Genomic DNA, 12,394 nt, shown 5'->3' with positions numbered 1-12,394 from the left:
GACGGGCAATTCGTCCTCGTAGCGGGACGTCGTCACGACAAATTTCTAACAGATGGGATGGGATTTGTCGAGGATCATGAACGTTGCGTCGGCAGCAGGACGGTCGGTGAGCAAATGATCGACCGAGAAAAGTCGTATCATGGGACGACGAAGAGGGAAGGGGTCGGCAGGCTGTGCGGCTCGTGCCAGGAGCTCGACAGAAGGAGGCGTATACGTCGGGAGAATAGCGTCGAATGGATGGCGCTCGGTGATGTGCTCGGGGTCGCGATGGTAGCCAGCCCACATAGAGGGATGAAAAGCAGGAGATGGAACCAGGGCAGCGGTGGCGGTGCGTGGCAGCTTTGGGGTGAGAGGTACCGTCGAGGTAGCGTAGGTTCGTACGACTTTTGGTTGGGCGGGTTGAGGTAATTCGTCGAAGGGGGGAAACTTCGAAAATGGACTTGCGGTACGGATACTCGAGGGCTCGGTGCCTCTGAGGGGGGCGAAAAAGGGCGGCGTCGGGCGGTCGATCAAAGTCAGGGTAAGGTGAGCTGCTCTGCGAAGTAGCTGGCGGCTGACCTCCTGGTCTGGCAGACGAGGCAAGACCAAGACCAATACCAAGAAGAAGAAGCAGAAGAAGAAAACAACAATAGCTGAAGCTGACACGAAAGCGTGAAATTGGAGATTTTGATCAGGACCTAGGCCCTCGAATCGTCGGGACGATGGAGAGGTGCGACGGCCGACGTGGAGGACGGGCGAGACTATGTTGACTATGGCAAGCCAGGGCTTGGCCAGGTGGTACCAGCTTAGCAGAAGAGAGGACGAGGAGAGGAGGGACCACGTAGGGATCAGAGAGGCACGGGTGCTTTGGACAGGTTCAGGGGGGCTGTCCAGGCCCGTAAGGAGGTACAAGTGAGTGAATGAGTGCTCTAATGAGGCAGGGTGTGGAACACGCGCGGGCCTTGCGTTAGTGACGGAAGATGATGTGGAAGACGGGATGTTAGTGCACGCGCGAAGGACAAGGAGGAGGAAGCCGTCGCTGCCTACGGCTCTAGGGGAAGAGGTGGGAAGGTGGCGCTTGACGTGGAATTGGGGGGGAGGAGAGGAGAGGACACTTGTGTGTGCGTGTATGTGGACAGTAGTTTGGGGGTTCTTGGGGGGTTTTGGGGGGGAGAAGAGAGTGAGACCGATTGTGGATTTTGGGGGATTGCGAGCCGGGAGAAGGTGACGGGAGGTGGAAAGAGCAGCAGTCTGACAGGAGAACTTCTGGAGTCCTTCGGTCGGGGCGGTGCGGTACGGAGGGGGGGACGGGGCGGGAGTGGAAGTGGGAGGTCGACGGCAGCCAGACAACGGTACCGCTGTCTCCCAGGTTGGCCTCCATTACTTTGGAGTCCCGGAGGTGAGGTTCTGTCTCTCCCAGGTAGGTAGGCACCTTACCTTACCTTACCTTACCGTACCTGACCCTGAATTACGCAGTACGTTGTTGGATTGATGTTGGTGGCTTGTGTGGGAATCTGGCATGCAGGGCGCCGACAAAATACTGGCCAAGGTATCGAGTCTCCAAGGCACATGTACTTCTGCACAGGCACTGCAGAGGCTTCATGTATCTCCTGGCGGTGTGCACTGCAGCAGGCGACCTTGCCGCATGGGAAGAGTGACTTGGTTGCATTGTTTTGCAGACGCAGAACAAATCCCTCCTCTGCCTCCTCTGCCTCCTCCTCCTCCTCCTCCTCCTCCTCCAAAAGTATGTAAACTTCTTCTGCCTCTCGTCTCTTCATTATTTGCCCCCCTTCTGCCCACGGAGGAGATAAAATGACAGTCATATAACGCACAGCCCAATGGCAAACAGGACAGGAGGAGGAGAAAGTGAAGGTGAAGCCGCCCCAGAGTCGGGAGTGTGGCACGACCGGTGGAACCCCTCGATCCCCTTTTCTTTCCTTTCCTTCACAGTGTTTCCTCTCCTCCCCTCCCCTCCCCTCTGACCAGACCTGCGGAGAGAAGGACGCCTTCTGTTCCAGCCAGGCACCTCAGCTTCTTCACTGGCTAGCTCGGCTTATTGTGTTGGGTGGGTATTGGGGGATCTGACAGGGGCCACTACTTGCCGTTGAGTTGAAGGGCTGTGAATGTGAGGTACTTGCTACCCCTGCTTGTGGTACAGCACCTGCACAGCACAGTCCTCTCCACCTCCAGCGAATTCCACGCATGAGGTTGAAATTGCAATTCGTATTGCAAGCGTCTTGAATTTCCAGCCTGACAGTGTGGGAGAGGTTTTTTTTTTTTTTTTTTTTTTTCTCTTTTGGTGGTGGTGAGCTTGCACTTCGATATGTCTGTGGGCACTCATGTTTAATTATTCTACAGACACACAACAACCGATGTACGGATAGGTATGGCGGAAGCAAATGCATCCAGCTGGCATGCACAGCAACTGGAGATCTGCATTGCGTCTGCATACCTACTGCGTACTGAGGTTGAGGTGCTCGCCTGCAGCAGTTCAAAAGCAGCCACAACTCAACGCCCATCTTTCCCCCCAGCCAGCGGCAGCTGCTTGGACTTATGCAACTAGCCAACACTGATCGCCAGAACCATCCCGTCTTGGGCTTGGTTTTCTCGACACTCGAGAATCGTTGCAAGGTAGGCGGGACGGGATCAACGGTAATGAAAGGGCCGTTGCGCTTGCAACGACTGTTTGGGGCATTTCGTTTCTTTTGCCTGCTTCTTGGGGTTTTCTTTTCTTTCTGTCTTCTTGATTGCCCCTCCTCGAGGCTTGTGCTCCTGATGTCGTAATGTACCTGGACGGCGGCCAACGGACTGGTCTTTGGCGGCATAGCTGCAGGCCTAGCTGAAGCAAGATCGAAGCTTACCTAGGAAAGCCAGTGAGGCCATCCATCAAGCGAGCCGTGTGGCGGTTACAGCCAACCTAACGGAAGGTGGCGCCCGGGCCAGCAAAGAAGATGAAGTTGCAGAAGGGGTTGCAGATGATTGAGGGCGTTTGGGGGACGGGATGCTCAATAATAGCAGCCAACGGGAGAGGCCTCAATTCGCCGTGCCACTTCCTCAATCCTCTAAAGGCTGGTCCATGGCTGATCCCGAGCTGCAGTGCGCGCAGGCTGACTGTTAAAGACGACGGGAGCAAACAAAGCATGCTGCATGGCGATTGTGGACCAAGTCATAGGGCGAAAAGTATCAGACGACGAGAGGTGCGGGCGGGCTGATTGACACGACACGCTACGGTTGAAACCAAGTCGTTTCTGGTTTCCGTAGCTCGGGCTCTGGCTGTCACGTCAGGTGGTATCGAGGTTTGCGGGCCTGGGGTAAGTACAGTACTGTACTCTGTAGGCGTCAGGCAGTTTGTTCGGGTCTCGGGGGGTTTTGCTGTCGAGACGGCTGTGGCTCGATCTTTGTTGAACAAGCGTTTCCATTATCCTCAAGACAGATGAAGGTGGTGATTCCTCAGTGTTCTCCAAATGGTGTTAGTCTAGCCCTTTGATCAGCGGCCAAGCTTCCACCGACCCCAACAGCCTGCAGCAGGGCTCGCCCAGCACCCTGCAGTTCGTGCAGCCGCAGCTAACACTAGAACCACAGTCAGTCTAGGTACGTAGTGTTCGCGATGCGGAGGAACGGGTTAGGGTAAGGACAGGTAGGTAGGTAGGTGCAGTGTAGCCTTCTGGCGGTGAACGAACGCCTTGCCCCTGAGCGAATGACTTGACTTGACTTGACTTGTGCTGACTTGGGTGGCACCATCACGCTGTGTCGGGCTGATTGTCATCAATCGAGCAAACGTCTCACGCAAAGAAGTCTGAAGTCTAATAAAGCGTGAAGTCTGCAAATCTGAAGGCGCCGTCTGGAGAGGACGGACAAGACGAGACGAGGGGAGAAGGCTTGGTTGGCACTTTGAGCAAGGCACTTGGAGCGAGGTACGTACTCGGCCACCTCATCTAAATGAAAATACGACTTGGAGTCCCGAAATCCCCACAGAGCTACGTTTCAGCTAAACGGCCCCCCCCCCCCCCGCTACAGCGCCACCGGGAGTCGGACAGCTTCGAAGTTCGGGCATATCCTCATAAGTCAGACAGCACGTAATACGCAGTATTCGTAGACTTCGCACCCCGAAGCTACTCGTCACGATCCATGTGGTCGATCCTGCGGCCCTCGACTGCCGCCCAACTTATGGAACAACAAGATCGTCGACGGCGACTGCAGCTTGCATCTTATTTGCACCCAGCGCTACTGCTACTGTACTCTATACCTACTGTACCTATTGAGCCGTGCCGCCTTTGGTGGATTGCGCCAGTAACGGTCGTCATGATATCTTAAGGTACACATGCTCACAGATGGTGTCTTCAAGTTTCAATCCATTGATTTCTCGTCTGACCTGGTCGAGCCCAATCTCGGGCCATCGGGCTGCCAGGTGGGTCGCAACTCCATCCCGCTCATCGTCTTTCTGGACGGGACTTCCTGGCTCGCATTCAACTTTCAAGGCCCAAGAACGGCCTCGCTATCAACAGCCCTGCAGCTTACCATTGCGACTCCGTCAGCGCCTCAGGCTGGCAACTCTGCGAACTCTTACCCAGATTAGCAAGATTCCATCCTGCAGGTCTTGCTTGCCTGCTACGTTCTGCTGTTGCTTTGTCGGTTCCATCCTCGTTTGTCTTCAACTATTGAACCTGCCAACCGCCAACAGCAAAGACAGGGACGACAACGACGAGGACAATAACAACAACAACAACGCTCATCGTGCGGGTGGACATAGTCGGGATACCGCTGCTCGATTTCGGGCCCTCTCTTCCCGACTACGGCAGGATCCTGGACCTGCTCCTTTCAGTCGTACTGACGCAACATGAATCCTGTACATATTACACCGCATTCGTACCGCCAGATGGCTTGTTGACGCCCTCCAGGTCCTGCGCCGGCTGCAAAAGTGAGGGCGTCACGGCGTTCACGGCAACGCCCTACGAGTACATACTCACGCCGTTCTGGGCATGCTTGCGATAGCACGGCTATCTCACGGTTAACAACACACAGACTTGAAGCTTGCTACTCAGCTTAATTATCGGACGACGTTGATCACCGCCAAATACTGCACTCTGCTCCAGTACTTCGGGTTTTTGAAACCCAAATGCCTCCTGGATCTGACGCTCTAATCATAACCTTCCTTTTCTGGCCTTGGGGGGGCCCTGGGAGAGCCTGGGAAACGCTGTTCAACATGAATTGAACAGATTCGCTCCTGAGCCCTCTGCCATTCCCTGAATCCCTACAAGCGGCACAGCAAGCGAGGCAGGGAGTCCACGTCGGTTGGAACTCGGAGAATCTAGTATGAGAACCACCGTGCCACGTCAAACTTGACCGACAGCTCAGATGTGCCTCGCCAAGCAGCTCCCGTTTAATGCCGTCGCATGGCGCGGCACAAGAGGAACCCGCGCGCCGTTTGGGTCTGTGTTTGCTGCTAATCACGATGGCAGCGACAGACAGACAGACTTGAGCGCGATCTCCCGACGACTTGAACAAGAGCGCAGTGCACGGCAGGCGGCTGGAGCTAGGTGTCGAACGGGGAATTAAAGCCCACTGATGCGCTCGCTAAAGAAGCCCTGTCCGGTAAAGCTGTTGGCTGGCAAGAATTGAGGGTAAGGTTGTTAGATCCCAATGCTACGCTGTCAACGTCTCCCCAACTGGTTGACTGCAACCTTCCATTTTGGACTATCGATTCCGGGACCGTTTCCACCGTTCAAGTCAACTTTGACAAACCCACAAACGCTTCACTGTGAAGTGATATAGTGTATTAAAGTGTACTTTTTAGAAACTCTGCCAGCACGTAGGCTACCTTTATAACTACCCCCCTTCCCTTCTCCCTTCCCTTCCCCCTTCGCTTCTCGCTCCTTAATTAGTTTTAATAGTTAAAGAGGATTATAGTAATCGCTATAATTACTTTATTTTTATATTCTTTAAATTTATTTAGTTTATTAAATTTATCCTAAACTTTTTCTATTTTTTTATTATATTTAAGCTTTTTATAGAGATTCTTCTATTTCTATTTATAAGTATTAATATTTTTAATATTACTAGATTTAGAGAAGAAATATATAGTAATTTAGTAAATAAATATTTAGTAATAATATTTATCTCTAGATTTATCTAAGGATTTAATATTAAAATTTATATTATTAATATTATTTTAAAGCTTTTATTTATACTTTTTTATAAGAATAATAAAGTTAACTTTCTATTTTATTTTCTAGTTTATTAATTTAGTAATAAGTATTTTAATAAATTTAATTATAATAAGTTAATTTTATTAAGGATAGTTAATAAATAGAAGAAGATTTATATTTTTCTTCTTATATAATTTTATATAGTAAGTTATCTATAAACTATTAAAGTTATTAATAATATTTTTATAAACCTAGATTAAAGCTTTCTTAGTTATTATAAATAATATTATAATATATAGTAAGTATCTATTAAAGTATAAACAGAATTTTCATAGTATAGCGTAAACCTCCACAAATTAGATGTGGCTGGGCTTAAAGGGTAGAAGACAAACCCACAAACGCAGGCCAAGTCGTTCGATGTTAGATGCTCGCTATCTCCAAATACCAGCATCTGGACATTGGCAGGCTTTGGGTATCTTACGGACCCGCCGGATATTCCCCCCTATTCTCGACGGTCAACCAACTCGCCCACATCCGACGTGATTGGGACGCTGCGGAAGACCACGTAATCCTCGGTGTCGCGCATACACACGTGTGTTCTCCTTGCGAACTCACAGCCTTCACCATGCCACGGCAGCTCCCTGTCTTCTCAATCGCCTTTCCCGGGCAATCAGATTGCTGATCAAATTCGTCCCCACGAACTGCCTCGCGCCATCCATCATCGCATTAACATGGCATGCTGACAGCTCACACACACACACACACACACACACCTACATGCCTCTTCCCATCCATCCATTCCCACTGGACGGATATAATGGAACGTGGCAAACGCCAGATCAATGATACTAGGATGGGCCTCGCAGTAACGGGACCCAGAGGAAAGGATAGTGCCCATGCGCAAGGTGGCATTCCAAGCACTCGGAACTCATCACGGATAATAAGTAGCAGAGCGAGCATCTTCGCTTACAGCACAGGGTCGGACTGCGAGCTGAGGACCCGATAGCCGCAATCAGTGACGGCCGTCGTGTACGCGGCCGCCCTCCCGAACACGACTTCAGATTCAGGTCAGCAGGCGATGCCGCCGTCCGCCCGCCCCGGCCGACATGCCGTGATTATTCTCCGATGCGCAGCCAGATGCACACAGGCTTCCAACTGCCGTGCTGGTCCACGTGTTTCTTCTGCCAGTTGTTATATCCGTAGACGTTGTTACACGGAGGAGCCTCTGCTCAACCCAGGTCCATGAACATCTGCTGTGGTAGCCCAGCTATGAAACGTAGCCCCGTAGCCGTAGTCGTTGCACCTTGTTCCCTCTTCAACTTTCTTTTCTGCAGACACGTTCCCGTCAGGTTTGCTTCGCCGGCCACGGGTAATACACAATGTAGAAAGACTCGTTTCAGCTCCCATTGGCATGGCCCTGGTTCCTCACATCGCGTAGCCCCACAGCCCTGGACATCATCCCATCATGCCTCGTCCTCTCCCCCCATCCCATGATCCGGGGAAGCCCGCGGCCGCCTAGCAACATCCATGCATCGCCAGCATGCTGCCTCCTTACTCTCGCAGCCTCAGTAATCAACCATCAACCCACATATAGAGTTTCTTACAGAAATCATCCGTCAAACTAGTTTGGTAGCTACCATTCCTAGTAGGGCCTTGTCAACTTGATGCAGACCGCCCCGGGCTCCTTCCGCTACGGTGTTTGTCAATTGGTTTTCCACCCCTTCTGACAACGAACTTGTCTTCGACCCATCACATCGCAAGATGGCAAAGAGATTCAGGATGTACCAGGTAGATCCGCCTAGTCCTCCATATCCCCGCCACACATCTCCGTCGATACCAGAAATATCATCACAAGTCCGATTGATAGCCAGGGGCGGAGAGGGAGGGATAGGAGAGAGGGACGCTTAGGCTCTTCATCAAAGGGCGTCTGGCACACACAATGCGCCACGCGCCGGCTAATCCGTCCGGTCAAATCAGGACCCTCAATCAGCCGCGGCTGCGCCAGCGTGGCTGTCTCGATCTGGCTGACCCCCTTCTCGTCCTAATGAAAGGCAGGGTGACATGGTTTTCCAGAAATAAATTTGTGCCCGTCAGCGAGCTTCCGACGCAGACCACATGTCGTTCATCCTCCGCTTGCGCTCGGCAGGATCATCAACCTCCTTCTTCGCGCGGGCGCTCCGAGACACACAAGCTCGGTGCTGAGTAGGCGCCAGACCAAACGCTGATTTCCCCTTTCCTTCTCATTGAGGAGTAGTTGTCAAATGTGTGCATTCATGCAGCAAACCCCTGCAAATGATGAGGGTAGATAGAAAGGTGATATCTAGCTTGTTCGCCAGGCCCGAGGCGAGATATCGGGACCGGTGTTCATGTCACGAACCAGGTTCGGGCTGTTCTGTCAGGCCAACTTGCAACAGTCAGCACCACGTTTCGCCAAAGGCCATGGGGCGGTAGATATACGATGAAGAGAATAGGTGTTAGTACAGCGTTCAGCTAGCTATGCCGGCTATTAAAACAGCAATACAAGAAAGAAAGGCTTCTCAGATGTACTCAACCCAGACCTGCCGCCCAAATAGCTAGCTCCCCTCCATACCAACGACCGCGCAAGAACTCCGTTTGCTTTTTATACCGTGTCCCGCACTTCTCTTCCGACGCCAAAGCCCGTTTATCGCCAAAATACCATGATGTATGTTGAGTTGATCTAAGCCGCAACGCTGCTCTCTCGCTGTCGCTTGGCAATATAGTATGTGATGAGGTTCTTGGGATCGTCCTTGGCGCCCTTGATGAGCTCCCAGAAAGCCCCGTCCCCAATACGCGAGTGAAGCGCCACGCACAACTGCACGGCACCCATGCGCACGCCCGAGTCCGTGGATTCGAGGCACCGCCCGGCAAGGCCGGCAAGCTGAGCCAGTTCACTCTCCGAAGGCACGAAGCCGGTGCGCTTGTCGAGCAGCTCCTTGAGCACGTGCAGACCCGTCGCGAGACAACGGCTGCCCTCAACGGAATTATCCTCCTTGCCCTGCAGCTGTTTCGTCATCACGACGACGATCTCGTGCGGATCGCCTAGGGCAACAAGCTCCTCGGAGAGAAGCTCAAGGCCGCTGACGATGCGAGCCCGCGAGTCGTAGGCGCTGCGAGTCTCCACAAGCGACTCAAGCCCCCGCGAAACATGCGGCTGGAAGTTGTCTCGTTCCTTCTTGAGCAGAAGCTTGATCGTCGCTAGGATTTGCGCCTTGACATCTTGAACCTTCTCCGGCGCGAGAGTAGCGAGCGGGGACTCGAGATACTCGAAAAGCCCACGAAGAAGCGCTTCAAATTTCTCATCGGTGAAAACAGCTTTACCGTCTCTGATGATGGACTGTAGCTTTCTGAAACCATGGACATCCAGAGACTTCGCCTTGACTCTGGTGACTCCGCTTTCCAATAGCTTAGAGGTCTGCCGCGCCTTATCCGGCGTCTCGGGGGCACCGTTGACCTCGCCGTTGATAGGCGCGGGTGTAGGAATTTCATTGACCGGCTTATCTTCAAGGACTGGACCGGTAGGACTGGACTTTTCCACAGGCTGATCTTCGGTGAAGGGATCTTCAAAGACCTTCAGCCCGTTGACAGGCATGGTTCCAGACTCAAGTTCCAGCTCCGGTTGAGGAGCTGGTTCTGAAGCTTGCGCAACGTTGTCAGCTGGTTCTGCCGGAGCACCAACAGGCTTATCATCAGGCTTTTCGTCAGGCTCGTCGGCAGCGGGAGGGGCAGGCGATTCTCTAGCATTCTCCGGAATGATCTCTGCAGCTGGCTGGAGTGAAGGCGTCGGAGAAACTCTAGCTTCCGGCTCTGGCGTAGGCTCTGGCGTAGGCTCTGGAACACGCTCCGCCGGCAAAGGAATCTCTACAGAAGCCGCGGCATGGTCTATTATCATCGGCTCCTCCGACTGAGCGCGCTTAGGCGGCGACGCTCTTAAGCTTGCCAGATTTGGCACGACCAGGGTGAGATCCTCGTTGTTTCCGGATGGGCTGCTAAACGGCATTGCAGTAGTGGTCTGCGATCGTTTAGTCTTTGCGGGACTAGTCCTCGGGGAAGCCCCGTGAGGAGATGAGACAGATTTTGAGAGCACCGATTTCGCAACTGGGGATGCGACACTGGATTCGCTCGCGTGAGGCGCATGTCCAGGCCGAGGCCGAGAGGGGGCTCTGCGCGGCGAGGCTTCTGTCTTCCGCTTCGGCGTCGTCCTGGATCTAAGGCTCTCTGGAGAAGGGGCCTCGTTAGAAGGTCCATCGTGAGTCCGCACGGAGTATGGCCCCGCAGTGGCCGGTCGGGCAGCCATTTCCGGCCGCTTCTTTGTGGGTCTCATGGGCCGGACAGACATGCCGCCGGACACGGTCGTCTTTGCTGGAGGTGCCGGACCCGTTGACGCTGATGCGCTGGGTGCTGCGGGCTGAGGTCGAACAGGAGAAAGATTGGCCATAGCAGATCCTGGGCGAGGTGGCAGATTTCGATTAGCCATATTCGCCTTCTTCTGCGCCATCATCGTCTCCCGTAAACTCGGTTTAGTACTGCTCATGGTGCTCTTAGACAAACCAAGACCTGGCCTGGCCCTTTCGGTCTCCGTCCTCTTGGGGGCATTCGGGTTGTTCGGGTCCTTATCAAGTAGTTTTTGGGCAGTCGGCTCCAATGTATCCTTGAGCCTGCGATTGTGTTAGTTGGTCCAGGAGGCACTTAACAGATCCACTTACGCCTCGGCTCTGGCAGGCCAGATCTGGGCGAACACCCAGTAGGTACCACGCATTCTCTCTCTCACTCCTGGGTTTGCATCGTTGAGGCCCCTCTTGATGGACTTTTCTACCATATCCAGGCCACCACCGTGCTCGATGTGACTCTTGTGGTGGGCCTCTTTGTTCAAAAGAGTCTTCAACCAACCCGTAGCGTATGTCCTAGGCTGGACATTCTTGTCCTGGCAAGCCATCCAGACATGCTGCATGATTCGCGAGCTGTAAGTAACTCTCGAGATGATAGTGTCGACGGTAGTGTTGGCAAGTTGGGAGCTGATCTTCTTGGTTGCGGCTGACAGCTTGATGAAGGTCTGCATAAGAAGCTCCACCAGAGGGTCCATAGCAGGGCCGAAGGTAATGGCAATATCTTGCACCAAGCTGCAACCCTCCTTTGAAAGACTGGTTCGAAGGGAGTTGACAGCTTTGATGATTCCATCTAACAAGCCCTTGAGACCCAACATGAAGACGTCAGGGTAATCTTGGGGCACGTTTCCGGCAATGAGCTTCCGCAGCTTTGTCATGCTCTCCTCGCGCTTCAGCCAATTCTGCTCCGTCTCCCTTCCTTCGAAATACAGCATCATTTCCCTGAAAATGTCGTCAAGTTCACCCTTAGTGTTGACATATGCCGGTTCCACCTCAATCGGCTTCTCGCCCGCGGGGGTCACGGGTCGCTCGCTCGCCAGAGACGATACGCTGGCAGCAAGCTTTGGTCTTGCCACTGGAGCCGCTGCAGGCTCATGGGGAGTCTCGGGTCGGTCGCTATTCGGCGCAAGCGCCTTGACGATGGCTTGTTCGATCGCGGGACGAACCTTGAAGTTTTTGAGCTGTCTCTTGAGGTCTGTTTTGGCTGTACCAGGGGCGTTTCTGTCACGCAACGATTAGCGCACATTTTATGGAGGAAGTTCGTCTGCCAGATGCCACGTACTGGAAAAGCTCGATGACGGTGGTTTTGGCGACATCGCGCACCATGCCGTCGGCGTCCTCAAGGAGCTCCATAAGAGTCGGAACGTAAGCGCGAAACTGCATGCCCTGCTCTTGGTGCATGTGCAGCAACCAGTGCATGCCAGCCTCCTTGGCGCGTGGGTTCTTGCCAATCATGGCGACGTTTCGCACCGAACGCTCAACGTCAATTGGGGCGGCCGAGTATATCGTCGTCAAGGCTTGCGACGCGAGGCTCCTAAACTTCTCTTTCTGGTCGCCCAACTTGTCGATGACCAACGGCAGGGTGTGCTTCGCCTCCTTGGCGATGTACTTGGGCTCCTGGCGTGACAGCCTCGTGAGCAGGTGATTCAAAGCCGTAAAGCCGGCGTTAACGAGCACTGCATGTTGGGAGACGGATGCGGTGCGGAGGCCGTCGAAGATGAGGGGGATGAGGACGTCGGGGACATTGTGTTGCTTGATGCCGGATTTGATGCCCGTAACGTGTTGGACCTTGGTATCGATGCTGGCCTCAGAACGGAGGATCTTGAGCAGGTCGTCGACCTGGTCCTCGGTGATTTTTTCCGCCAT

The 12,394-nt window shown here is 53.4% G+C and overlaps 1 protein-coding gene across 1 annotated transcript; it reads right to left on the bottom strand.

Moving 5' to 3' along the window:
- Window positions 1-8,823: 8,823 nt before the first annotated feature.
- STU1 lies at window positions 8,824-12,394 on the bottom strand (the record flags this gene model as incomplete). The annotated part of the gene is made up of 3 exons (XM_036640104.1): window positions 8,824-10,801; window positions 10,850-11,749; window positions 11,811-12,394. 3 exons carry the CDS (start codon window positions 12,392-12,394, stop codon window positions 8,824-8,826), a joined length of 3,462 nt encoding a protein of 1,153 aa, XP_036494252.1.

This window comes from Colletotrichum siamense, assembly GCF_013390195.1.
Source record: "Colletotrichum siamense strain Cg363 chromosome Unknown KSG_Cg363_contig05, whole genome shotgun sequence".
In the NCBI taxonomy this organism is placed as follows: Eukaryota; Fungi; Ascomycota; class Sordariomycetes; order Glomerellales; family Glomerellaceae; genus Colletotrichum; species Colletotrichum siamense.
Note: the sequence above shows the minus strand (reverse complement) of the source record. Positions and strands in the feature narration are given on the sequence as shown.